The sequence below is a fragment of the Ambystoma mexicanum genome, chromosome 14, assembly GCF_040938575.1.
Source record: "Ambystoma mexicanum isolate Mex_15411 chromosome 14, UKY_AmexF1_1, whole genome shotgun sequence".
Classification (NCBI taxonomy): Eukaryota; Metazoa; Chordata; class Amphibia; order Caudata; family Ambystomatidae; genus Ambystoma; species Ambystoma mexicanum.
In genome coordinates, this window is record NC_090940.1 from 384899980 (window position 1) to 384927484 (window position 27505).

Here is a 27505-nt window from a genome sequence, read left to right on the forward strand (position 1 = left end):
GAGTCGCTGAACTTGCAGGCCTGGCTCCTGCAGCACTAGTGTTTGGAGGGTACGATATCCCGGCTGACTGCAGAGAGGTTCTTGCAAAGGCCAGGGCGTCATCAACTCTCAAGTGCTACAGACATAAGTGGAAGAGGTTCTCTATTTGGTGCCGTGCACAGAAGATCAACCCTCTACGGATTATGGCACCTCAAGTGCTACCATACCTACTGTCGCTGGCCAAATCTGGACTAGCTCACGCTTCCATCAAGATACATCTGGCAGGAATCTCACGATACACCAGAACTGCAGTACGGCCGTCCTTGTGGTCTCATCGACTGGTGAAAGAATTTATGAAGGGACTGTTCCGATCGTTCCCGCCGGTGAAGGCTCCACCGCCAGCGTGGGAGCTCAATGTGGTGCTGACCAGGCTCATGGGGCCACCATTCGAGCCTTTGCATTCAGCTCGGTTGAAGTTCATGTCGTGGAAGACAGCGTTCCTTGTGGCCATCACCTCCGCACGATGCGTGGGAAAGATTCAGGCCCTATCGTGCAAGCCTCCATACTTGACTTTTCACAATATGAGGATGGTGCTGAGGACGCACCCCACTTTCATACCCAAGGTGCCGTCGGACTTCCATCCTAACGGGCTCTTGGTGTTGCCAGTTTTCTTTCCGTCACCTTCGTCGCCGGCCGAGAGGACTTTGCACTTGCTGGAGGTAGCTAGAGCGCTTAAGATCTACGTGCACCGAACAAAGAGTTTTCGGAAGACATCACAGCTATTTGTGAACTTTGGACCTGTGAACCAAGGGAAGGCTCTCTCGAAGGCTTCCATTTCCAGATGGCTCTCCGGCTGCATCATGCACCGTCATCGTTTGGCCAACCGACCGTTGCCCGGCTGTCCGAGAGCCCATTCGACCAGAGAGATCGCTGCTACTACGGCGTTCTTGTCTGGTGTGCCCCTGCTGGACATTTGCAGGGCTGCTCCGTGGAGGTCGACACATACCTTCACGAGATTCTACTGCGTCGACTGGGATTCCAGGGAGAAGTCCAGAGTTGGCTAAGCAGTGCTGCGCAACCTGTTCGCCTGAAGGTGGGCCTGGTGAGGAGGTAAGAGTTGCTTAATGTTGAGTTTATGTAATGCTTAATGTTGAGCCTTTTGCCACCTCCCGTGGTTGTGCATGTGTGTACTGCTATGTATTATATTCATGAGCATGTGAATCCATGCCAGACCCCATGCTGGAGAAGGAACAAGTTACTTACCTGTAACTGTTGTTCTCCAGCATGGGTCTGGCATGGATTCACATGCAAACCCTCCCTCCTTCCCCTCTGCGTCCCTTCACTTGGTCATACTGCCACTTTACGTGCTACCAAATCTGAGGATGGCTGCCGGGGGACGGGCTTAGGGAGAGGGCAGTCATTGGCTGGGGGCAACATGACTCAGAAACCAGTGATTGGTTACTACTAAGAAAGACAGTTCAGAAACAAAACTGATACTGATTTTTTCTTTACCGAGGATTCCCAGCCTGATGACAGGGAATATTAATGAGCATGTGAATCCATGCCAGACCCATGCTGGAGAACAACAGTTACAGGTAAGTAACTTGTTCCTTTCTCATGATGGCGCTTTCCAGTTAACTACCGTTGGATAACATGGGGTTTTCACAGTTCTAAAATCTCTAACAGAAACACTGCCTTTGGATTCAAAAACTGAATCCTGAACATTTATTAACTTCATAAAAAGTTACCTCGCTGTAAAACACTGCATTTTCTCGTCCATGTAAACCTATATAAAGAATGTACTTGTACCCAATTATTGTGTGTACAATAACTGATTTTATTTTGCTGTATATCACAATGTGCATTGTTACACCTTGGTCCCTTCTTAAAAGTGTAGCATAAGACTGCTTTGACACATTTACTGGGAGCGTTGGGCATCTAATGAGTACCACCTGCTACCACACTGTCTCTTCATACTTGCTTCCTAATGGAAAGTGAGGAAGACTGCAGCCCTTTCTGGAGCCCTACGTGATTTCACTTCCTAAAACTAGGCTCATAGCCTAACAAAGAAAAATAAGGAGTTGCAGTTATACCAGTGTCAGGCCCTTTACGCTACATGCACTACACAGGAGAGTTGTTCAGACCAGTGTTATGAGCACTGTCGTCCAAAATGAGGATCTCTGCTATGCTGCTGCCTGACGTGGAGATGCTGTATATGATACAAATGTTCTTTTCGTTCTCCAAAATTGGTATCCACAGAGAATTTTTAGGTTGCACGAAAAAAATTATTTCCAGAGTTGAAATCGTCTGCAATTAGAACTACTGTGATTAGGGTATGAAATACTCCTACCACAAATTCTTATCTGGAATCCTGCCTGTGCCCGCTACCATATTGGCGCTCCCCACTACTGTAGTAGTCGGCTCATTACGCTACACCGGGCAAACCTGCCACTCTGAGTATCCGCTTCAGAAACCCCAATTTCAACTGGCCTCTTGCCCCTCTTCTTGCTCTTTTTGACACCTATTACTGCTCTTTGAATCCCTACAAGTCCTGCATTCCATTCTGTTTCTTATTTTCCTTTGTCTATAACTTCAACTTTCTCTGCTGCTCCCATGCAGGGCCACAGGCCCTGAGCAAGTCAGCAGCCAGGCCTCTGTACCAGTGTCTAAGAAGCCAACTGACCCCTGCCGTTCATTGGTGCCTTCTTTTATACACTGTGCTCATGGTGCCAGATTACTAGTGACACTGTTCCGTCCCTTGCTCAACACTCTGGGAAGGGCATAGCGGGTTGAGGGGCGGGGCAATATTGATATGATAGGTTATTTATAACACGCTTAATACCCAGAGGTTTCTAAGCGTGGACCCGGGGATAGAATCTGTGGTGCTCTGTGTGGAGCATGTTGCCCCTGAGCTATCCTCCCAGATGACTATATTGTGATATATGAATAGAAAATGGGACTTGGGTGAGTCTTTCCTTTATTTTAACATGTGTTGTCTAAAACAAAGCTGTGACCGGCACCAGAGACTAATGGATATGCAGCGATCTTGGTATGTTCTCCCTACATGTGTCATTATAGGATTCTATAAAAATACACACTGATTGGTAGACAAATGATATGTATGTGATTCAATTAATAATATGAAGCTGTGAAACCAGTGTTCCGGGTAGGTAACTTATTTTACTGATATACACTGGTTTTTCAACATTTGAATTTTTGACTGAAGTTTTCTAAGGGCCCATATTTGAAATTCACAATTCAAGATCAAATCTAAATTACTGAAGCAATTGGGCTCTGCTCTGACATGTTTTTACCTATCAGGAGCCTGTAAATAAGCTAGTCTGATATGGTCTGTTTCAGATGGTTAGCTCTTTTCCTGTCTCTGAAAGCCTCCTACAGGCTCCATCATTTGCGCTCATGGGCAGAGCAGGAGAAGTGCAAGAGCCAATCCAGGTCTCGATGTCTGAAGAACAAGGATTTACTACTCTCTGTCAACTTGCCACTTTCCTTTCCAAACCTTCGCAGTTGTGCTGTCCTCCAGGTAAGAATCTGACCTTATTTCACCATGGCATGCTTTGCTTATTCACCAGTGAAACATTTGTCAAGAAACAAGTGGGCGTTAAATTCTGAACACTTTATCGTTTTTCTTCCTTTCACGTTGCTTCATATACTGTGTATGAATAAGCGTGGTGAGTTTCATGCCAGTGTACTCTTACCACACAGTGTAGAATTTTAATGTGCTTTTGGACGAGATCCAATCCTATTGGCTACTTTGACTAGCCTTCAAGCCACAATGCTGCCAAAAGAGAGTCTCCTGTTTTTCCAGTGCTGTGTTTCACAATCAGAGAAAGTGCTAAATTTGATAACTTGTATTGCTTTTATGAAGTATTTTACATAGATGGGACAATGCAATGGTTCCATAGTTCACTTCATCAGATGGTGCAGAGGGAAGTTATTAGCAAATCAACACACACTGAATAGCTCAACCCCAAAGCCTTTTGCTTGTAAGAAGAGAAGGTCATGTACAGCCCAACTGTTTTCACATAAGCCTGATTGATGCCCATCAACTGAGTCCGCAGTGATCACCTGTAGAAAAGGAATTTGTAACAAAGTTCTTGTATTGATATTGATATTTTATTTCTATCGCACTCGTACACAAGTGTTTCAGAGCACGACAAGGCAAGGGAGGGGAACAGGGGAGAACAAAACAACAATCTTACTAGGCCCAATGACACTGAGAACATACAAGTGCATGGGAGAGGGGGAGGGGAAAAGTGCATGAGAAGTGGAAAGTGAGGCAAAGGAGAAACAGATCAATAATAATAAACACATAATAAAGGCAACAAAAAGTGGTAGTGCAGCCAGCCATTGGCAAGTGCTAGGTTTAAGGCAGCAGAAAGGGTAGGTCTGATAAGTGCAGGAAGAAAAAGGGGGTGCTGAATGGATACAGATACAGACCCCAGTGCAAAGGATGGCCCAGAGGCAGTGCGGGAGGGTGGCAGGGTGAGCAGGTACATGGGCCTGGAGGACAGAGGGTGGCCAAGAGAAAACAGATCAGCAGGGGAGAGGGGGAATGAAGGCAGAAGAAAAGAGGAAGGTATTGAGGTGCTTCTGGAACCGGAGATGGTTCTCCTCAAGTTTTAGAGTGGCAGGGAGGCTGTTCAGAGGGAGGCAGCTGCCAAAGACCGAGATCTACCCCCAGCCCTTTTCTTTGAAAAACAACTGACCCTGAGGGAGTTAGAGGTAGAGGAGCGAAGAGCTCGAGAGGGGAGGTATTTGCGGAGGGATAGCTAAAGGTATTTTGGACCCAGGCCCCAGAAAGCCTTGTGGACAATGCAGAGGGTTTTGAATTTAATCCTTGCATCCACTTGGAGCCAATGGAGGGATTTCGAAGCTGGAGAAATACGATCCCAGGGCTTGAGGCGAAGGACAAGTCTTGCAGCCCTGTTCTGGATTAGTTGCAGAGGGCGGAGAGTAGAGGCAGGTAGATTTAGAAAGAGGCTGTTAGAATAGTCCAACCTAGAGGGAACCACAGCTTGGGAGACCATGAGCTTCTGGGGGAAGGAGAGGAAAGGCAGAGTACCACTGAGGAGGTGCAGTAGGAAATTTGACTTTTTAGAGACATCAGAGATGTGGGCGGGGAAGGAAAGGGTGGAGTCAAAGATGACCCTGAGGTTCTTTCGCAGGTGGGGGTAGGAGGAGGGCCAAGGGAGGCCGGCCAGTGAGTGAAGGGAAAGGATGGTGAAGGTGTACCAATGTGGAGGATCTCCGTCTTGCTGGCATTCAGACAAAGATCATTGGCGGCACACCAATCTTGAATGGCAGTTAGGCAATCAGAGATGAGAGAGGGAGAGGAGGTGGCTGAGGGCATCCTGAAAATAAGTTGTGTCGTCAGCGTAGCACTGGAAATTTGAGCAGAATATGGCAATGCAGTGGGCGAGGGTTGCCAGGTATTGGTTGAAAAGCCAGGGCGAGAGGTTAGACCCCCGGGGAACACCACAGGTAGAGAGGAAGATAGATGATAGGAAGGACCCAAGTTGGACCTGGGAGGGACGATCAGAGAGGAAAGAGGTCGGCTATGCCAGAGCCTGATCAGTGATACCCAGGTTATAGCGTAGGTGGTTGAGCAGGATGGTATGGTTGACCGTGTTGAAGGCAGGAGAGAGATCGAGGAGGATGAGGACAGAGGGAATGTTGGAGTCAAGGTTGGAGAGCAGATCTTCACAGATGTTCAGGAGAGCAGTTTCCGTGCTTCTGGCAGCTCTGAAGCCAGACTGGTGGTCATGGAGACAGCCAACAGCATTGGAATGAAGGTTACACAGAGAGATGGGCAACTTTTCCAGGAGTTTGCCCAGAAAGGGAGTAATGGAAATTGGGCGATAGTTAGCTGGACAAGAAGGATCAGCTGTTGGGTGCACAAGGGGGTGCTTCAGGGGGAGGGGAAGGATCCTGAGGCAAAGGAGTGGTTTAAAAAATCAGCAAGGGCTGGAGCAAGGGTGTCAATGTGGTCCTTGCTGGTTTTAGAGGAACAGGGATGAACCTGTTTTGACGAGGCTTTCATAGATCGGACTTGTCTAGCGGCCTTGTCAGGGGAGAAAAGAGGAAAGGACGAGAAGTATTGTAGAGGGAGGAGGTGGCTAAAGGACTGTCAGCAAGCACAGAAGGAGAGGGGGAGAGGAGGGGTGGGGGTGGAGAGGTTGGACAGGATGTCCTGGGTTTTTTAGATGAAGTGAGAGGCAGGGGCATTGCAAAGAGCCTGGGAGGCAACAGGAGGGGTAGAGACTGCAGCAGGGTTGGCCAGCTCCTTGCAGATTTTAAAGAGTTTGTCCGAGTTGTAGAGGCTGAAACTGCAGGCTTGTAGGCCAGGTTTCCATGGCGTTTGCACTTTTAAACTTGTATTCTTGCTTTCCTTTCGGGTCGCTCACCCCCTCTTATTTCTGTCTTTCCTTGAAACAATACTGGTTTACTTGTGTCTGAGGCAATGCTTGTGTTTCAAGTATTCGTCTTCTTTATTACATGGGTCACAGACCCCTTTAACTTTCTCATAAATGTGGGTCCCAGGCCCCTTTTGGCTTTCTCATATAATATGGCTTCTCACTATAAGTCCCCCAATGCCTTTCTCCCTACAGACAATAGTGGACTTTGAGTTCAGAAAAGCATTCATACATTTCTTGTCTTTCTTTTCAAATCCCCTGCTTCAGCCTCACACACGCACCAGGTTTCTTATCTTACAGAAACTCATTGGTTAGCACAATGCTGCCGGGAAGGCTTGCCAGCTTCAGCGTTGAGGTCAGGGTCTCACCACATGCCCTTCAGACTCCCCTGGGTCCTGGATACTTCCCAGGGGAACAAGCACTTGCTTAGCCACAAACGGCAGGGTTCAGCATGCCTCGACCTGGCTCTCTGGAGATATGCTCCCTCGCCACGTTGAAACCGTTCTAACACACTGGGTCAGCGTCCAGGCGTCCAGGCATCCCATTCTCCACCGGATACTTCAAGATCTTCCTTCTGCTGCAGCTCCCACAGCTCCTTCAACATCCACAGCTTGCTCTGCTTTTCTTTCAAAAATCTGGCTTGGGACTGAGAAGCAATCCCCTGGTGGACCACGCAGCCTCCCTTTTGCTCTCCCAACTGCTTCTCCTGTACTGCGGAATGCCCCACCTTTTATACACCTGAGGCCTGTTAAGGGCCTTCAGGTGTGAATCCTTGGCCTCCCTTGCATGACCATCATTGGGACAATTAATTGGACATGCCTGGCCCTTATGACCCTTTTTCTCCTGGTTAATCCTGAAGTATTGTTTGATAGAGTGCAGGTTTGTAGGATTGCTGTCAAGTGTCTGACCTCGCCTGACTCTATTAATGGGACGGCCTAATGGTGGAGTGTCTTAGGCCTCTCCCTGCAGAGTGTTGATCCTATGGGTAATACTTATAGCTCCCTGTCGCCTATTCCTCCTCCCAGTTCATGTTGGAAATGGGGGTGGGGGGGAACGAGATGAGATAAAAAATTCACCCTAAAGGCTGAGGGAGAGTGTGATGATGTATAACTGGGAAGGGGAGAATTGTGTGTCCCTGTACCAGTAGATGTTACCTGTGGACAAATGAGGGAAGATGTTTTACCGCAACCTAAAGAGGTCATGGGAGGGGTAAGGTTAGATTAGCCGTCTGTAGGGTAAGGGGGGTGCCGTGTCTCACCCATGGATTCCTGACTCCCAATCCCCATGGACCCGCCACCCAGGTGATCCTCCCTCGCTTGTCCACCCGCAGGTTCTGGATCCAAAAGTGATGGCTGTCCCCTGGCCACCTGAGCAGAGGATCCAGTGGGAGGAGGAGTGAGAATACCCACAGGTTTCTCACAGCATGCAGGTGGAGAACATTTGTGGCGTGGTGCAGGGAACGCGAGATTGACCCTATCTCTTGCGCACCTCTATGGACCTTCAGGTCACCACAGTCAAAGGATATTTGGCGGATCAAGGTTCTTATTTTATGATTCCCGGTTATGGCCCAATTCCTAAAGGGCCTTGTGAATAAGTTTCCACCTACTTCCTTTGCTGTGCCAGATTGGGATCTTAATCTGGGAGGGGAACAAGGGGGGACAAGTTAACGATCTTACTAGGCCCAGTGACGTTGAGATCATGCAAGTGCAGGGGAGAGGAAAGGGGAAAAGTGTAGGGGGAAGGGGAGGATGAGCAAGTGCAGGACATAGGATCGAAACATTGTGGGAAAAAAACCAAGAAGTACGACCAGCAGGTGGCATTGCAGGGTTTAAGTGCAGACAACAAGTGTTAGATAGTGCAGGTAGGTTGACTGTAGGGTTGCAGATACAGCCTCATGTGCAGGATTGCCAGGAGGCAGTGCAGGTGTGCAACTGGGAGGGCAGGGACCTGGGCCCGTGTTTTAGAGGGTAGCCACGTAGGCAGTGCCTCTGAGGGAAAGTGAAAAAGGGTAGAATTTCTTTGAGAAGGAAGAGCTGATAGTTGGACTTCTTGGCAACGTCCTGTGTGTGAGGGAGGAAGGAAAGGGAGGAGTCGAAGATAACATCTGCTAGGCAGGTTAGTGAATTGCAGGCACTTGGCTGCAAGCTGCCATTCTTGCGGTTCTTTGGAGGGAAGTTCTCACTTAAAGCAAGGCCGGGATTCCTACCAAAGGTGGTATCAGAGTTTCATCTGTCCCAGCCTATAGACCTACCGTTCTTCTACCCACCACTGCACCCTTCTAAAGAAGAGGAGCATTTTCATCGATTGGATCCCAAAAGGGCCCTGACTTTCTACATTGCAAGGATGTCTGAATTTCATAAATCTATCAACTTTTCGTGGCATATTCTCTAGCCCGTAAAGGTCTGGCAATAACAAAGCAAACGCTATCCAGCTGGATCATTCTGTGCATTGCTGAGTGTTACCAATCTGCAGGTCAGGAGCTGCTTTCTGGCATCAGGGCAGACTCGACTAGAGGGATCTCTGCATTGACTGCCTTACAGAGGGGGGTACCAATTGGGGATATTTGTCGTGCTGCAACATGGTCCTCACTTCACACATTCACTAGGCACTACAGTCTAGATGTTGCCTCACTGCTTGGGGAGTCTTATCAGATGAGGAATCTGCGGGAGAAAGGCAATCCTTTGAAGGAAAAATACTTACCGTAATGTTCTTTCTCCAGCATGGGGTCTGGCATGGATTCACATGCTCATGAATATTCCCCGTCGTCAGGCTGGGAATCCTCGGTAAAGAAAAAACCAGTATCAGTTTCGTTTCTGATCTGTCTTTCGTAGCAATAACCAATCACTGGTCTCTGCGTCATACTGACCACAGCCAATGACTGCCCTCTACCTAAGCACCGCCTCTGGCAGCCATCTTCAGATTTTTACCGCACGTTCATGTGTTGGGATCCTCGTGCTATTGCTCTCGAGCGTTAGTGCTATTTTTTCACGTTTTTTCTCAAAAACTTCGTTTTTTCGGTCAAAAGAGCCTCAAGCTCCACCGACTCTCCATCCGATCAACGGGGACCCGTGTCGGATTCGTCTGCGCCCCTCAAGGGTGAAGATTTCGTCGAGCTACGCTTTTGGAGGACTCCAGAAGTTTCTCAGGCCCGGTCATGGCCCACGAGAAGGGAAGCTCGACGCCCGGAAAGCTGTTCAGGGTCTGCCCTGGATGCCAGCTGCAGAACGTCTTCAAGGAGGACGAACACTCTTTTTGTCTTTACTGCCTACATGAGGACAAGACGCACGTGGAGAAGGACTGTGCGTTTTGCGGCAACATGTCGGAGCGGACCATGAAGGACCGCCATCAACGTCTCGCCAACTGGCTGGAAGGGAAGAGCCCGTCCGGCGAGAAGAAGAGGAAGAAATCCGAGCGGTCTTCTAAGACCTTTGAGGACGCCCCAGCGACGGGGGTCCAACATAAGGCCAAGCACCGCGAGTCCGCTGGCACCGGGAGCGCCGAACGGTCGGGCTCTACGGGCGCCAGGCTGGGCGCACCCTCCCCGGCACCATCAACCACGAGCCAACGCTCTGGGTCGGGTAAGAGGAAGGCCGTGCACCCGGCGAGGCTCCTGGAGAGGCCCCGGTCGAGCTCCAAGGCGGAGGGGGAGCGAGGCAGTGTCCCCCCCCTCAAGGATAAGGCGGTGAAGGGACCTAAGGTGGTGAAGGCCTTAATCCATCCGGCCAAGCCCTCTATCGAAACTGTCGCGGCGGCCCTGGCTCAGCCTGTGGAGGCTACACCAGTGGTGGCGACCTCAGGGCTCAGAGTCTCCCTGCCACCTCGGAGGGAGTCCTCTTTTGTGCCCATCGATATGACCCCCGTGAAATCCCCCGTGGGGAAGAAAAAGGGGGGGCAGGGCGTCGTCGTAGATTCGGCCTCAACCTCGGAGGAGGAGCTGGTCGAGGTCTTAAGCCACGTCCTCGGCGTGGAAGAAGACCGGCCCGTCGGGATGGATCCCGACGCAGGTGACGACATCGTCGAGGGTACCGACAGGGCCCCTGATCGCCCGTCGGATTCCCCTCTGCCAGCGCCGCGAGACGACTCGGCGGCCATTTTGTTGGCTATACAGTCCTTATGCTCAGAGATAAGGACGAGACTACCGTTGCCGACGGAACCTCTCCCGTCGGGGGACCCAGAACCGGGACCTTCTGGGGTGGGTTCCCCCTACCAAGAAAAGAAGGATCCACCCTCCGCCTCCTTTTCAGCCGTCGCGCCCCTTCCAGCCCTCCTCCCCGTCCACCCGAGGGGATGATACGGGGACTGACACGGCAGCGACGGGTACGGATGACGAGGTATACGACGAGGATGTACCGTCGTCGCCTCCCACCAGGGCTTCTCCGCCCGACGAGATTGGATCGTTCCACTCCATGATCACCAGGGCATCCGAGCTTTTCCAACTCTGCCCTGAGGAGAAGAAGAAGGAAGGTTTCCTTTATCAGCGGCGCGAGGCCAAGAGGAAGACGGTCCTCGCAGTGCCTCTATTGGACGACATTTGGGATGAGGGCCTCACCCTCCTCAAGAACCCTTCCACGACGCCAGCTAGAAGAGACCGGTACGAGAAAAAGTACCGGGTCCCGGACACGGCCCCCCTGTGCCTCCGGGCGCAGCCAACCCCGGACTCCGTCGTCTCCGCGGCGGCCAGGAAAAAAGCGGGGGGGGGGTGCGGCCTCCACATCGACTTCCCCACCGGACGGCGAGGGAAAGAAATTGGGCGCTATGGGACGCAGAGTCATCTCGTCTGCAGCGACGACGATTAAAGCGGCCAACGCCTTGGCTATCGTGGCCCGCTACGACAGGGAGCTCTGGTACAAACTGGCTGCCCTGCTGGACTTCTTGCCGGACGACAAGAGGGCAGAGGCCCTGGAGATCCTGCAGGAAGGTGAGGTGGCTTCGGACCAGGCCATTACCGTTGCGACGGACATCGCCGACACTGGGTTCCGCCAGTTGGGCAACGGCGTTTGCCTTAGGCGGCGTGGATGGCTCAAGGCTACGGACTTCCGTCAAGACGTTCAGACCAGAGTCCTGGACATGCCCTTCGATGGGAACAACCTGTTTGGGAAAACAGTGGACGATTCCCTTCAGGCCATTAAAGCGGACACCGAGACGGCCCGGGCCCTTGGAGTTCTGCAACAACGACGGACGCCCTTTCGGAGCAGCGGAGGCAAGGGCGCCTCCAAAGGTTCCGGCCCGCTCGTCGTCTCAGGAGGCCTACAGAGGACGAGGCAAGTCTGGCGGACCCCGCCGTCGTCGCCAAGGAGGTCAAGGCGGCAAAGCCTCGTCGAAGCAGGATTGAACCGGCCGTGGGGTCGGGCCCCCACCGAAGCACCCCGGTGGGAGGCCGGCTGGCGAGCTTCGTCAGCGTGTGGGAGTCCATCTCCACCGACCGTTGGGTGCTGGACGCCTTGGCCCGGGGCCACGCGCTCGAGTTTCAAAGAAGGTGTCCGCGCGTCCCCCCCGTGGCCAGGAAAGAACTTCACGTCCCTCAACTTCTCCTGGAGGTAAAGGCGATGCTCAGGAAGGGCGCCATCGAACTCGTCCCAAAGAGGCTTCGGGGCTCCGGAGTTTACTCAAGATACTTCCTCGTGAAGAAGAAGACTATGGGATGGCGCCCCATCCTGGACCTGCGACGTCTGAACAAGTTCATCAAGGCGCAAAAGTTCCGGATGGTCACCCTCCAGCACGTCCTGGGTCAGCTGGAGGAAGGAGACTTCCTGTCGTCGTTGGATTTGGAGGATGCCTACTTCCATATTCCCATCCTAAAGGGGCACCGAAAATTCCTCAGGTTTGTGGTCCAAGGGCGTCATTACCAGTTCAAAGCCCTCCCCTTTGGACTACGGTCGGCACCCAGGGTGTTCACCAAGTGCCTCGCACCGGTGGCGGCGCAGCTGCGCCGCGAAGGGATCCACGTCTACCCCTACCTGGACGACTGGCTCATCCGAGCCAAGACGAGGGAGCTCGCCGTGGTTCACACGGCAAGGACCGTCCAACTTCTCACGGACTTGGGATTCTCCGTGAACTACGCCAAATCCCACCTGGTACCCGCGCAAGACGCTCTGTTTCTGGGAGCGAGGCTCAACACAGTGTCCCTTCTGGCCTCCCCGTCGGAGGAGAGGACCAGGACCATCCTGGGCAAGGTGCAGCGGATGTTGGTGGCCGACGCGGCCAAGGTGAGGTCCATCAAGTCCCTCCTCGGAATGATGTCTTCCTGCATCTACCTCATTCCCATGTGCAGGCTCCAGATGCGCCCGTTGCAGGAGTTCCTGGACGCGCGCTGGATCCAAACAACGGGCAGCTTCGAGGAAAGGATCACACTCGACGAGAGTTTCCGACGAGCGATCCGGTGGTGGGGCACCCGCGCGCATCTGACGGCGGGCATGGACTTCCAGACCCCAGCCCACCAGGAGACAGTGACCACGGATGCCTCCCTGGAAGGGTGGGGAGCGCACACCGAAAATCTGCACGCAAGAGGCCTTTGGCTCCCGACGGAGAAATCCCTACATATCAACGTCCTGGAGCTCCGTGAAGTGTTTTGGGCCCTCAGGTCCTTCCTTCCGTCCCTCAAAGGCAAGGTGGTGAGGATCTTCACCGACAACACCACCACCATGTTTTACATCAGGAAACAGGGCGGAACCAGGTCCCCAGCACTGTCCAAGGAGGCGCAGGACCTGTGGCATTGGGCAGTCGCCCAAGGGATGTTTCTGGTGCCGTTTCATCTGGCAGGGATAAAAAACACCATCGCCGACTCACTCAGCAGGGAGCTGCGCTCGTGCCACGAGTGGGAACTACGGCAGGATCTAGTGGATCGCCTCTTCCGACGGTGGGGCACACCCCAGATCGACCTGTTCGCGACGGCGATGAACTCCAAGTGCCGGAGGTTCGCCAGCAGGTTTCCCCAGGCGAGGAGCATGGGCGATGCTTTCTCGTTCCCCTGGGAGGGCCTGTTCCTCTACGCGTTCCCTCCTTTGCCACTGCTAATCCGGCTTGTCAACCAGCTCAAGAGGTCACGGTGCAGGATGATCCTCGTCGCACCTGCGTGGCCGAGGCAGATATGGTTCCCGGACCTTCTGGACTTGTCAGCGTCCCCGCCAATCAAGCTGCCGGTGGACGCGGATCTGCTCTCCAGGGAAGGAGGTGCCATCCTCCACCACGACCCGAAATCGCTGAACTTGCAGGCCTGGCTCCTGCAGCGCTAGAGTTTGGAGGATACGACATACCGGCCGACTGCAGAGAGGTTCTTGCAAAGGCCAGGGCGTCCTCGACTCTTAAATGCTACGGACACAAATGGAAGAGGTTTTCTGTCTGGTGCCACGCACAGAAGATTAACCCTCTACGGATTACGGCTCCCCAGGTACTGCCGTACCTGCTGACGCTGGCCATAGCTGGACTGGCACACGCGTCCATCAAGATTCTTCTTGCTGCGATCTCCCGATACACCAGAACCACGGGCCGGTCGTCCCTGTGGTCTCATCGTCTGGTGAAAGAGTTCATGAAGGGACTGTTCAGATCGTTCCCGCCGGTGAAGGCGCCGGCCCCGGCGTGGGAGCTCAACGTGGTGCTGACCAAGCTCATGGAACCTCCGTTCGAGCCTCTGCACTCGGCCCCGTTGAAGTTTCTGTCGTGGAAGACAGCGTTTCTTGTGGCCATCACCTCCGCACGACAGGTGGGAGAGATCCAGGCCCTTTCCTGCAAGGCCCCGTACTTGACTTTTCACGACACGAGGGTAGTGCTCAGGACGCACCCCTCCTTCATGCCCAAGGTACCATCGGACTTCCATCTCAACGAACCCTTGGTGTTGCCTGTGTTCTTCCCGTCGCCTTCGTCGCCGGCTGAGAGGACTTTGCACTCGCTGGATGTGGCTAGAGCGCTGTAGTTCTACCTGGACCGCACGAAGTGTTTTCGGAAGACGTCACAACTCTTTGTGAACTTTGGACCTGTCAATCAGGGGAAGGCTCTCTCGAAGGCTTCCATTTCCAGATGGCTCTCCGGCTGTATCATGTACTGTCATCGGTTGGCAAACCGACCGCTGCCTGGCCGTCCGAGAGCCCATTCCACCAGAGCGATCGCAGCTACCACGGCGTTCCTTTCTGGTGTGCCCCTGCTGGATATATGCAGGGCTGCTACGTGGAGGTCGACGCACACCTTCACGAAATTCTACTGCGTCGATCGGGATTCCAGGCAGGAGTCCAGGGTCGGCCAAGCAGTGCTGTGCAACCTGTTCGCCTGAGGTGAGCCTGGTGAGGAGGTAAGATGCTTAATGTTGAGTTTGATGTAATGCTTAATGTTGAGCCTTTGCCACCTCCCGTGGTTGTGCATGTGTGTACTGCTATGTATTCTTTATTCATGAGCATGTGAATCCATGCCAGACCCCATGCTGGAGAAGGAACAAGTTACTTACCTGTAACTGTTGTTCTCCAGCATGGGTCTGGCATGGATTCACATGCGAACCCTCCCGCCTACCCCTCTGCGGCTCTTCACTTGGTCATACTGCCACTTCACGTGCTTCCAAATCTGAAGATGGCTGCCAGAGGCAGTGCTTAGGTAGAGGGCAGTCATTGGCTGTGGTCAGTATGACGCAGAGACCAGTGATTGGTTATTACTACGAAAGACAGATCAGAAATGAAACTGATACTGTTTTTTTCTTTACCGAGGATTCCCAGCCTGACGACGGGGAATATTCATGAGCATGTGAATCCATGCCAGACCCATGCTGGAGAACAACAGTTACAGGTAAGTAACTTGTTCCTTCTATGGATTTTTCTCCCACAGATTTCTCATCTCCCCATCCATCCATCTCCCCACTCAGAAAGTTTGGCAGTTGGTGCGTATCTCTTATGGTAGTGGGTTAACAATGGATTATGGTCTTAGGGTGACCTTTTTCTCTCTTTCATGCCGCATGTTTTCTCCAATCATTCAATCAAAAAACAAATCTTTTTTCTGGCTATGCATAATGGGGTATCTTCCACAAGGATGTCTTCCCTTGGGAAGTTACTGTTGTTGTTAACCTCTTATGGGCTGTTAGCCTTTTTTCTCTCTCTACAGCGGTACAGCTCGTTAAAAAAAGTGGAATTCTGAGGTATGGGGCGTAGTGACATGGTATATATAGGACGCTTGACATCCCGTCCGGAGCCAATGACGGAGCAAGATTGATAGACGATCGATGGCTGAGTCGAGGTCCACTACGCCCACTGTCGAATTTCTTCCAAACAGCGCAGCTGGATGAGGATATCCATCAGATATTATATGGTATTGCATTTATAACATGCCTGTACACAAGTGTTTCTAGACGCATTGAGGAATCTGCAGCAGAAGAATCCATAGAAAGAACATTAAAATAAGTAATTTATACTTCCGTACACCATCTTCCTATAATAAAGTTAAAATCTACAGCCCCTCTGTTAAAATTACTAAGGGAATTACATCTACCCTTAGAAATACACAAGAAGTAGAAAAACCTGACTTTGAGAAAGTAAACTACATGTCGGAGAATCCCAGTAGGACTGAGACGAAGAAAAGGGCTGAAGAGGCATGTAGATGTAGAAGACGCAATTTGGTCTAAGAACCTTTACAAGGTTCAGGCAATTGACATTAATGGTTTGCACCTGAAACCAATTGCCCCACCTTAGATGCATAAAAGGTTGCAGCAGGAGAGGGAAGAAGGAAGGAGCTGGAAGACTGGCAGTAATAGCAGACGTAAATAGCACGAGTCAGGCAGTTCATGAGGAAGTGTGATCACCTAAAGGACGCCGGGATGTGGAGACAGCAACATTCACCTGCAAGTTCTGAGGGGGTCCTGTGTTCACAAACCCTGCCTTTCTGTGGCTGCACTGAGAAAAACGTTGTGAGAGTGAAGGTTTTCCCAGGTGCGGCTAGTGGTGTAATTGCATAGCTTTGACTGCGCTGAAGCCTGAGGCCCGCAGCAGAAAGCAAGCCGAGGGGCAGATGAGTGAAGGAGACTCCCATTTGGCGTGACCGGACCTGAGACACCCGTGCTGCAGAAGGGTGTGCGTCCCAAGTGTTCCCAAAGCCGTGGAAGAAGTTGGGACGGTGAACCGCAACCGCAGCGTTCCTGAAGCCGGTGAGTGAAGCTTGGCATTCAGGTTCACTCCAAAAAATCTTGCAGGTAACTGTTAACAGCTCCGAAGTGGCTTGTATGAGAGTAGAAGTGAGTATGAACTGTTTGTCGTTGTGAAAAGTATTGCTAACAATGGAAATGTATCACGTGCACTTGTAGTGCTCGCTTAGGAAGAAAAGCATTTCATTTCACATTGTTGGACTATTAACATTGCCAGAGTAGTCGCGTATCCCTAATTAAAGAGAGAACTCTTGCTGAAACATTCCGAAACCCTAACGTTAACTTTCAGAAATGTTACAAGTATTTACGTTATCAATGGAAGGTTGCGTTTGGCCAATAGTGATTCCCGACAGGAGTTAGAAAGCATCTCTGTGATAACAAGTGGGAATACAAACATTTGCAGTTATTTAAGATTGCAGATTTACGTTAAAGAGGATTAGGGTTGGAAGCCTGTGGTGGAAATGTTTGAGGGAGCAAAGACAGAAAATTATTTTTCGGAAAATAACTTTGTTTTCACCCCTGAACATTTCAGACTTTGCCCCCGCCCACCCCTACCCCCTACTTACCTTGCGGCAGCACACTTCGCTGTGTCCCTGCGGCGCCAGTTGCCGATCACGGAAGTGAAACGGAACAGGCGTGGCAGGGACACAGCGAATTTCCTTTTTTAAAAATATTTTTTTTGTGTGGGGGACACCCTCACAACAACTTCTCACAGTATAGTGAACAAGGGTTCAGGGGACTCTTCCCACCAAATGGGTGATTTGTTCGAACTTTTCGGCTGTTCTGAATTTTCGAACAGCCGAAATTATGCCAAATCTCCCATTCAGGATTATAAACTGTCTTTTTGGACGCTTCCCCTTAAAGAGTGGCCGTGTGTCTAAATCTGTTTCTCCTTTGAAGACTGAGCATTGTAACATTAAGAAGAAGTATGTTTTAATCCTAGAAATGTTTCTACTAACAAGAACAACAAGCACAACCCATGCCAGGAGGCAAATCCTTTCTTTTTTTTTTTAAACTTTATTTAGTTTGCTTGGCAGTACAACGGGGAACTGCAAGCAATCAGCATTTTTTACGAGAGAGGTACATAGTCTGGTAATGTGGCCTCCTAGGACCATGATAACAGACATTATGAGCATCTAGTGAGGTAAGCATCAGAACATCATATAGATATTTCGAACAGGGTAAAGTGTAGGGGACAGTGGGTCATTGATGTCTTCTTTGTCTACGCTGGGTGAGGAGATCAAATATGATCAGAAGGGGGGTCCAGATGTTTCCGGTTCTGCTCGCTACCGGTTGCAAGCTAGCCCAGCGTTCCTTCGTGTCAGTGGCCCAGGTAACAGCCTGAAGCCATTGGTTGAAAGTGGGAGCTCTAGGGCGCAACCAGAGTAGCAAAATACAGCGGTCGCAAGCAACTTACATAATCCAGCCAGCTTCTTGAGCTTGCGGCCCATGCGGGGGAACTCGTGGAAGAGACAGGCCAATGGGGATGGCGTGATAGTGCAATCAAGTATTTGAGATATAGTTACACATATTTCTTTCCAAAACGGGGAGAGGTTTGGGCAAGACCAGAGCATATGTATATAGTGTACATTGTCCGCTCTACACCTGGGGCATTTGGAGGGGCGATCCCCTAACATGCAATATAGTTTAGCAGGGGCGTAGTGGTACCTGTGGAGTATTTTAAATTGGATCAGTTTAAATCTAGATTTAAAGGAGACTTCTTGGGTGTGGGCGCACATAGGCTCCCACATTTGGTCTGTTATTTCGACACTCAGATCTCTGCTCCATGCTTCCCTGAGCCCATTATACGAGTGATCCATCCTACCCGGAAGGAGGCCGTACAGCCTGGAGACCCTCTCATTGGAGGCATTGCCCATCATAATCTCAGACAAATGTCGAGGAGATGGTTCCACAGGGGGAAGTCACCATGAAATGGGCGAGGGGTGTCTGTCAGCTTCCAGAGTTTGTTCCATGCCATCGTCGTGGACACAGTGGGGTCCATAGGGTCTAATTTGGGGCTTAGAGAAGGGAAAATCAAGGAGCGAACATCCAGCTCCCCAGCCGCCATACGCTCAAGTTTAACGTGGGGGGGGATCCGGCAGGATCAAACCTGAACGCCGCCAACTGGGCTTGCACAGCAATCCAGTATCCCTCAAAGTTAGGGGCACTTAACCCTCCCTGCGTGACTGGAGTAGCCAACGTTTCCAATTTTAGCCGTACAGCCCCAGAGTGCCACAGAAAGGCGTTAACGGTCCGGGTCAAAGACTTGAGGAAATTGCGACCGCGCCAGAGCGGTACGTTCTGGAATGTGTACAGAAGTTGTTGTAAAACTATCACCTTGAGGGCGGCCACGCTCCCAGTCAGTGTAATCGGTAATTTGGCCCAAATCAGCTGTCTATTGTATAAGAGAGGTAAGGTCATTCCCAAAATTGAGATCATAAAGTGTGGTCCGATGACGTGTAACCATTACCCCGAGATAAGTGATTTCAGTTTACGACCATGTAAACCATTGAAGATCACGGGGGACCACAGTGGTGTCAGTCAACGTGAACAGGATGGATTTGGTACATTTAACCTTCAGGCCTGATAACTCGCCAAAGAGGATGACGACGTCCAGAATAGGGGCTAGATTGTCTTCGGGAGAGCGGATGTAAAGTAAAGCATTGTCCGCATAGAGAGAGATGATCCCGGGAACACCAGATAGTCTTATAGCCCTGTGGGCGTGTCGCTGACGGATCCTGTCTGCCAAGGGTTTGATGGCCAAAGCAGATATTAGCAGCGAGAAGGGGCAGCCCTGTCTGGTATCTCTAGCTATCTCGAATTGGGCTGAGCACCGGTCTTCGGTGTGGACCCTGGCGACAGGAGAGACCTATAACAGTTTTACCCATTAAAGGAAGTGGGGACCGAAATTACTCTTCTCCAGCACAAGCCGGAGGAACCTCCAAGAGACTGAATCAAATGCTTTTTGCATGTCTAATGTGGCTGTCACAGCCTTGCATCTGGGTCAATTTGGGCTAGAATGTTAGACAAACGGCGCAGATTGAGAGAGGTGAAGCGCCCTGGGATGAAACACGACTGGTCGGGGTGGATGACGAATGGCATGTAAGGTCCAGTACCTTGGCAAATATTTTTACGTCGCAATTGATGAAAGAGAGTGGCCGGTAAGAACCACGTTGTGTGGCTGGCTTTCTAGGTATAAGTAACACTGAGATGATCACCTCTAAGAGTGGGGGGAGTTTGCCAACCTTGCATTCCTCCTCCCACACAGCGAGCAACCGAGGAACCAGGCGGGCCTTATAACATTTGTACAATTCGATCGTGAGCCCGTCCGTGCCGGGTGCCTTCCCCGGTGACAGTCTATTGCCTTTCATAGCTCCTCCGCTTAGACCGGGCGGTCCAGGGCGTCCCTTGTCTCCACGGACAGTACAGAGAGCGGAAGACTGTCGAGGAAGGTTTTGACATCCGCCGCAGGTACAGTGCCTGTATTAGTGTAAAGTGTTTCATAAAAAAAGCGGAACTTGCCATTGATTTCTTGGGATGAGTGCCAGGGTACCGTTGGTTCTTTCGATGGCTGGGATAGGGGGTGCCCCCCTTTCTTGACGGGCCAGTCTTGCTAGGAGATGGCCAGGGCGTTCCCCCTCCCCATATCTTCGAGCAACCTGGGGGTCGTCAAGGAACTTTCGCTCACGGTCAGCCTGGTCCCGAAAAGCATCTAGTGTTGTGCCTATCTCACCCAATATAGCAGCTGTCGGGGATGCAGCATATTGAGTTTCGAGTATCAAGGAGTGACTCACTTCCCTCCCCCTATCCCCCCCCTGATGGTCCTGCGAATCACTTTAAGGATCCCTGCCTCCTTTGCCAGTGTGATGTCTCCGATATAGACTATAATTGACTCCCAAAGAATGGCTTGAGACTTCACAGTCCCAGTATTTAGTAGAAAAAAGTCGTCGATACTAGAACCAAGTTTGGATTCAAATACTGCGTCCAATAGGGCATGTGGTTTCGGTCTCCACGATCGTGACCGGCCCCCCATTGTTCTCGCCACATTTTAATGAGACGGTGACCGGAGAGTGATCCGAGAAGGTCCTGGGCAGGATGGTCATCTGAACGATAGTTCTTATGAATATATTGGAGACTCGCCATCTGTCAATACGGGAGTGCAAGTCGTGTACTGAGAAATAAAGAGAAAGCTCGGGGTTCAGGGTGTGTCAGCCTCCATACATCAACCACACTCAGTTGAGACTGTACTTCAATTATGGTTTTAGCGGCCTTGGAGAGCTGGCAAGCCCTAGTGCCGTACCTATCCAGGTCAATGTCTACGATAGTATTGAAGTCAACGCCCGAAAGTATAGGAATCAGGGGGAACCCAACTAATAGATAGTAAAGATGAGAAAAGAAGTCAGGATCATCGACATTGGGGCAATAAACATTAAGTACAACCACTTCCATTCCCAGAAGAGAGCCGAATAATAAAGCATAGCGTCCCAGGGGACCGGCATGTGTTGCCTTGTGTACAAATTTGAGAGACTGGTGGATTAGGATCATGACTCCACGGTTTTGGGTGGAGTAGGTGGTGTAATAACGCTGGGGACCCAGGTGAACCCTTTCTAAAGTGAAGTAAACTTTGTTTAAATCCATCCACCTGATTTGCGAGGTTGTTAAAAGTCCAGTGTCCTCTGATACAAGTGGGACATTGTTACTCGAAGTTGGAAGTGCGGCAGTACAGCTTCAAGGTAGCTACTGGAACCAAGAAGTTGTGAATAAAGCTGCGGAAGAGAGTTAGGTGCTTGTAAGAAGATTGAACAGATAATCTGTAATGCTGAGACTGCTGAAGTTGAGAGAAAGTCAGTCTTGAAGCAGAGGCAGATTACATACATGGCAGTAAAGCAGACAGAAGAGTCTGCCCTTTTCTTGGAGTAAAGGAAAGAAGAATGCCTTGCCTACTTACAGAGGTTTAAATGCCTAACAATCCCGAAGTACAAAGTTGACGCTGAAATACCAGAACTGGGGTTGTAACTGTCAGTGGATGTTACATTGAAGTTGAAGTAGTGGCATACTGCGGAACAAAGGAGTCTGTTCCCACGGTAACAGTAGTAGAAGGGTGGTTGCCAAGAGGAAAGCAACAACCCTGAAGAAGCATTCTGTCAATTATACTAAATACACTGCAGAGGTTATAACCACTTGTGAAGTTTAGAAGGAGAAGTTGTTAATCTATTCTTTGAACTATGGCAAAACAATCTTGGGAAGAGGATATCTAGAATTACCATTGGTCCTATTTTCCCGGCTGGAATTAGGAGGGTATCTTTCCAACTGGAAACTGAAGAACTGTTACCAGTGGATTTTTGTTTGATGAACTTTTGTTTTATTTCTACCTTACAAGAACTGGTTCAAGACTTTGGACATTTGGAGAAGTTGACTTTGGACAATCCTGGGGACGGGATTTACCCATGACATGTGAAGGTCATCCAAATACTGGTTAATTGTTGTTTACCCTTTAGTAGTGTTTATGAATTACTTTGAAAGTGTTGTTTTTTAGTGTGAGGGCCAGTTTCTATACGTTCGAAGTTATTCCCTTAGCCTTTAGACTAGATAGGTAATTCCCTGATAGAGAAGGATTAGCAAGGAATTGTTTGAGCCCTTTTTCTTATATAAAATGTTTAATGGTAAAAAATCCACAAGCAGTTGTCCGCCTCGCATTACTGACCCATCACAATTCCCTAGCGGAGAGGATGTGTTACGCTCACCTGGTCTCTGCAGGGACGTTGGGGCGTGGTTGGAGCCCTCCCTCTCTCCCCCAGCTGCTGCAAAATCGAAGGCTCGTGATGCTTGTACTGCCCCTGAGAGAAGATGAGAGGCAGTGAGAATGACGTGGTGGTGTTGTGATCCCCCTCAACCCTTTCGTGCCAGAATTTAGTGCGCAAGAGTATGCCCATGCAAGCTCACCTGTTTGAATGTAAGGATGAGCTCTCCATCCTGCTTTCTCTCAGCAGGGGCATCGTGGATGGACCTAGTTGCGTCACTGGTCCTTAGCGTGGAGGTCCAGACTGGCTGCGACCAATTCCGCCTTGAAGGTAGGTGTTTTATAACAATGATTATTGTCCGTATCTTGCTAACCTTGTGCTTTCTGTCTCCCTTGCAGGTGCAGTGGTGCAGTCACTCAGCGTTTAATGGCAAGCGGTCTCCGAACTCCTGCCGGATGAAGGATCGCGAGAATGCTGCGCCGGAAGATAACTCCATGTGGATGGGAGTTTGGGACAGGTAAGGATCCCAGGCGCCGCAAGAGGTGGATTCGAGGAGACGGGTAAGAGGCGTGCGGCCGCTGCAGAGTTGGAAGCGGGTAGCAATGCTTCCAGCAATGGCGTGGCTGGACGCGGGTAAGATGCGTGCGGTAGCTGCAGAGGTGGAAGCGGGTAGCAGTGCTTCCAGCGATGGTGTGGCTGATTCCGGGTAAGATGCAGGATGGGTTCCGGAGACTGAAGATGCTCGTGCTGAACTGGAACAGGTAAGGATCTGTAGACGTCGGTAATATGTTAGGCTACTTCCAGCAGACTAACGTGAAGCGCCAGCATGCGGGTGGGGCTGGCTTATTTAGCCTGGCCCCAGCCACTCCCTTTAGGCCCTGCCTTGTGGCTCTACCTTGACACTCCCCCTGTCTTCTGCACGTGCTTTCAATGCTTTTGTATGGCTATGCCCGGCCTAGGTGCACATGCTTGAGCATGCTGTGTGCAGAGCACACTTTTAAATGAGCTTGGTGCCAGAGGCGCCAGGACTGGGTCCATTGGGACCCTGCAGGATATAAAGTTAAAGGCCCTTGACCATTGGTAATGACAGGATGCCAGAGGTGGGAGGTTGGTTCCCTGTTGCATGTTCTGCCTTGTCCTTTCCCTGTCATCTTTCTTTCTGGACAGCGCTTTGGGAGTCTTTCGAAATATGAACAATCCATGGAAGGAATGTATCCATTACAAGAACAAATTACCTTCTAACTCCTGTTTTTTCTGATGGATGTGATTATTTCTTCCTCAGATTCCTCATCACTTCCCTGCCTGCCTCTCCAAAACAAATGTTCTTCCCTGGGAATTTGTGCAAATGCCCTTAAAAAATTGTTTAAGTGGTATTTAGGCTGCTCCTCGCGGTTACCATAAAATATGACGAAACTGAAAAAATAGCTTCAGGTATATATGTGCTATTGACATAACTTCTGGCACACATTGACATGTAAGAGCTGTGGTGGAGTTATCCCACGAGCCACACGGCACCACCTGCTGGCTGAAGAAATATTCTGGAGTCGACTGCATCAGAAGATATTTGAACAGATGAAGAATCTGTGGAAGGAATAATTGTATCATCAGAAAGATAAATGTCGATGTTAAATAATTTGTTCTGTAGCCCAAAACCTGCACATGTTGGACCTCAATTCAAGCTCGTAATTTGGCGTCACAGAGCTGTTACATTAACAGTTGAACGTAAATGGCTCTCTGCCGCCAAATTTTCATCATTTGCATTGCAGGGTGCAAATGTAAGGGGCAAATGGTGCCTTACAGGCATGTATTTATTTTATTTATTTTAATTCTTGTTATGCGCTACATGCCTGTAGGCCTCAGAGCCCAGAGAGGGAAAATAGACAGAATTATACCCGGTTAGACCGGATAAAAGTGTTTTCACTGATAGTTTAAAAGTCATCAGAGATGATGATGCTCTTCTGTTTAACAGGAGTGAATTCCATTCCATGCATGGCTGAACTTCAAAGTTTGGACCACCAAATTTCTCCAAGTGGTAGCATGGTTGGATCAATGAGAGAGTATCATTAGATTGTAGAAACCTAGCAGGTTTTTTCGCGGATATCCTATCAAAAAGATATTTGGGAGCTATTCTGTGTACACATTTGTATGTCAAGGATAAGATCTTGTGCCTGATTGTCTGTTTTACGGGGAGCCAATGTAAAGCTTTCCTGAATGAGGATATGTGTTCACGTTTATTGAGTCCAAAGATGGCCCTGATGGCACCATTTTCAGAAGTCTGGAGGCGTTGAATGTTGGTCTCGAAGGTGCCGGCAAGCAACCTGTTGCAATAGTCTAGACAAGAATTGACTAGTGCTGTTGCCAGCAGAGATCTATTTTGAATGGAAAGATGGGGGCGAGTATAATGGATCAGTTTGGTAACGTGGCCACACGAGGACCGACCCTGTGAAACATGTTTCATAGAGAGCTTGTGGTCCAGGACAACACTCAGTGCTTTTACTGATTTACTGACTGGGATTTTAATTCCGGAGATAACAAAATGGTCATAGAGGGCATCACGTTTTTTTATGCGTTGATTGGAGGCTATTATTAGTAGCTCCGTTTTTTAATTATTTAGTGCAAGAGAGTGCTCTGCCATCCATGATTGAATCTCCGGATAAACTTCATTCAGGACTACCCGGTGAGTTTAAAAAGTACCTGGTATCATCTGCATAGTTCGCATAATTGACGCCCAGTCTATCCAGCATGTCGAGTAGGGGCCTGATGTAGATGTTTAAAAGAATTAGGGATAAGCAGGAGCCCTGAAGAACTCTGCACGTGGACAGACTTGACAGGTGTTTTCTACCGCTACTCTGGACTTTCTTGGACCTAAGAAAGATTTGATCCAATGGCAAGCACCCTCCGAGCACTTGGCAACGGTTTTAAGCCTCTCTTGCAGCAGATCGTGATCAACAAAATCAAAAGCCGCGGGGAGGTCCAATAACATCAGAAGGGCTGGCTGGCCACCTTTTGCCCTTCACATTTGTATTCCGCAGTGCAAAGTGGGTAAACGCTGCCTGGCATGCCAGGCAGCATTTACTTTTGATTGTAAGCACCTTTTGCCATACTCTCAAGGCAAGCGGTGCTCACAATGCACGGTTCACACTTGAGGGAGCTTGGAGCTAACTAGCTCCTACTTGTATCATAGGAGAGCCTGGTTAGTTTGACACAAACAGCTACTTTTAGCTCCCCAGACTGATGTCGAACAAACACACCTGCAGCAATTTAACTTTGTGCGTTTGCGACAATCGATAAATAAACATTAGGTCACATCTATCCAACATTTAAAGCATAAGGCATCATAAATAATTGACAAAATTACAGGTTTGCATCTTCTGTGGAAGTTAGCTTTGCGGAACACTATTTACTAGCTCCTCGTTCCCCACTGGTAGCCCCTGGTCACTGATTTATGCTGGATACCCAGGAGCTGCTTTTAGCTCCTGCTTAAACAATCTTAATTTTGATTCTTACAATTAAATGCTCTCCGGCATACTCGCATGTCGGAGAGCATTCAATGTACATTCTGAGCAGTGTTTACAAATCAAAAATAAATGCTCTCGACATGCAAGCATGTTGGTGATTGTTTACAATGGATCCCTATGGGGTCCGCCTGCTTTATGCAGGTGCATAAAGCTGGCGGACCCCATAGGGATCTCCAGCTTTTGCCCCGACATGAAAATCCATGGCGGCACAAATGCTGGAGCATTTGTATGGCAACATTCAATAGATTGCTTTTCCCCCGCAAATTCCTCATCTTGATAGATATTCTTGTCCAGCTCTGCTGCTTGGAATTTGTTTCCACTAAGGGGGTGTAGTGGACCACGACTCGGTCGTCGGTCCGTCTTGCACTGTGGTCGATCGTCAGCTCCGGAAGTGACGTCAGGTGCCATACATATACCACGTCACTGCGCCCCATGAGTTCCCTTTTTCTGCACACTCACAAGCTGCATCAGGAACCTACTCGAGTTTCACTCGACCTTTTCACTCATTTTTTTTATTTACCTCAACCATGTCTTCGCACCGGATCTCTGGGTTCAAGCAGTGCTCCGATTGCAAGGCCAAAATGTCGTTGGCGTACCCGCACGACGTCTGTTTGTGGTGTGTTGGTTCAACTCAAGACAATGAGACCTGCACATTGTGCGTCAAGATGCAACCTAAATCCCTACGAGACAGAGCCGGTAAGCTGGCCCTGGGCCAACCGTCGCTGAAGTCTCTGGCGCGGCCTCTCGTCTGGTTGTCTGAGGCCGAGGCTGAAGAGCCCTGCACTGCAAGAAAACAAATAGGTCCCACTCCAGAAGCCATTCCTCATCCTCTTCCTCACAGAAGAAGAAACACCACCAGCAGCGGAAATCGGATTCTTCCTCTGAGTGAGGTAAGCCATCTAAGGGACCCACCACTCGGGAAGAGTAGGATTTCGTTTAAAAAAGAAATGCTTGACATGTTTGTCAACAGGCGGCTTTCGGCACGGCTACCACCCCTGACCAAAAAGCCTCAGCAGGAAAAGCAGCACTTGGTACCCCCGACCCACGCTTGCTAAGAAGTCAATGCCTTTGGCACCAACTGAGCTTTCGAGCTCCGTGCCACACAAGGCCACAAAATCCCCATCTAGAAGCCTCTCCTACGGCGCCTATCGCCCGTCGGAGCCATCAGCGCTGATACATAATCCATCGGCCTCTTGGAGCCTGCTGTAAGCTAAGCCCTCAAGCCCTCAGCTTCGGCATCCAGGCCTATGGATCCAAAGGATATGCCCTCGACGTCGAACAGCGACATCGGTGCCTGTCAACTGCTGTCGCAGACAGACTTTTTCGACTCAATGCACCGATCAAGCTGAAGAATGTGAAGTCGTCGACTCCATCTTTGTGGGTTTCAGAAGTGACTATTTCGAGGACCAAGACAACTTATGGCACATGCTCGGGGCCTTCAAGATGCTAGTGTGTTGCACACATCTCCAGACCTTGAGATGCAACAAAAACAACCCTACCCTCACTCCCATGTGAAATTTAGGACATTAGTAGAGAAAGTGTTTGACACTCTTGACCTCAAGTCGTCCACCATTCCCTATCAATGGTATGTCCGTACCGACATTCTGGGTGGGGGCCCTGCTGTTCAACACAACGTGCCCTTCGATCAGGCCATAGCGCTGACCCTTTGGCTTCCATCTTGTAGAAACCCATGCACTTTGCCCCTCGTGAGTACCAATGTCA

General features: G+C 50.1%; 1 protein-coding gene across 1 annotated transcript in view; it reads left to right on the forward strand.

The window, feature by feature from the left end:
* The window catches only part of INO80 (INO80 complex ATPase subunit), a 1945052-nt gene that overhangs the window by 1194505 nt on the left and 723042 nt on the right, over positions 1–27505 (forward strand). The window contains exon 24 of the mRNA XM_069637507.1: positions 3340–3520. Coding sequence (XP_069493608.1) covers positions 3340–3520 — 181 coding nt within the window. The remainder of the gene's footprint in view (positions 1–3339; positions 3521–27505) is intronic.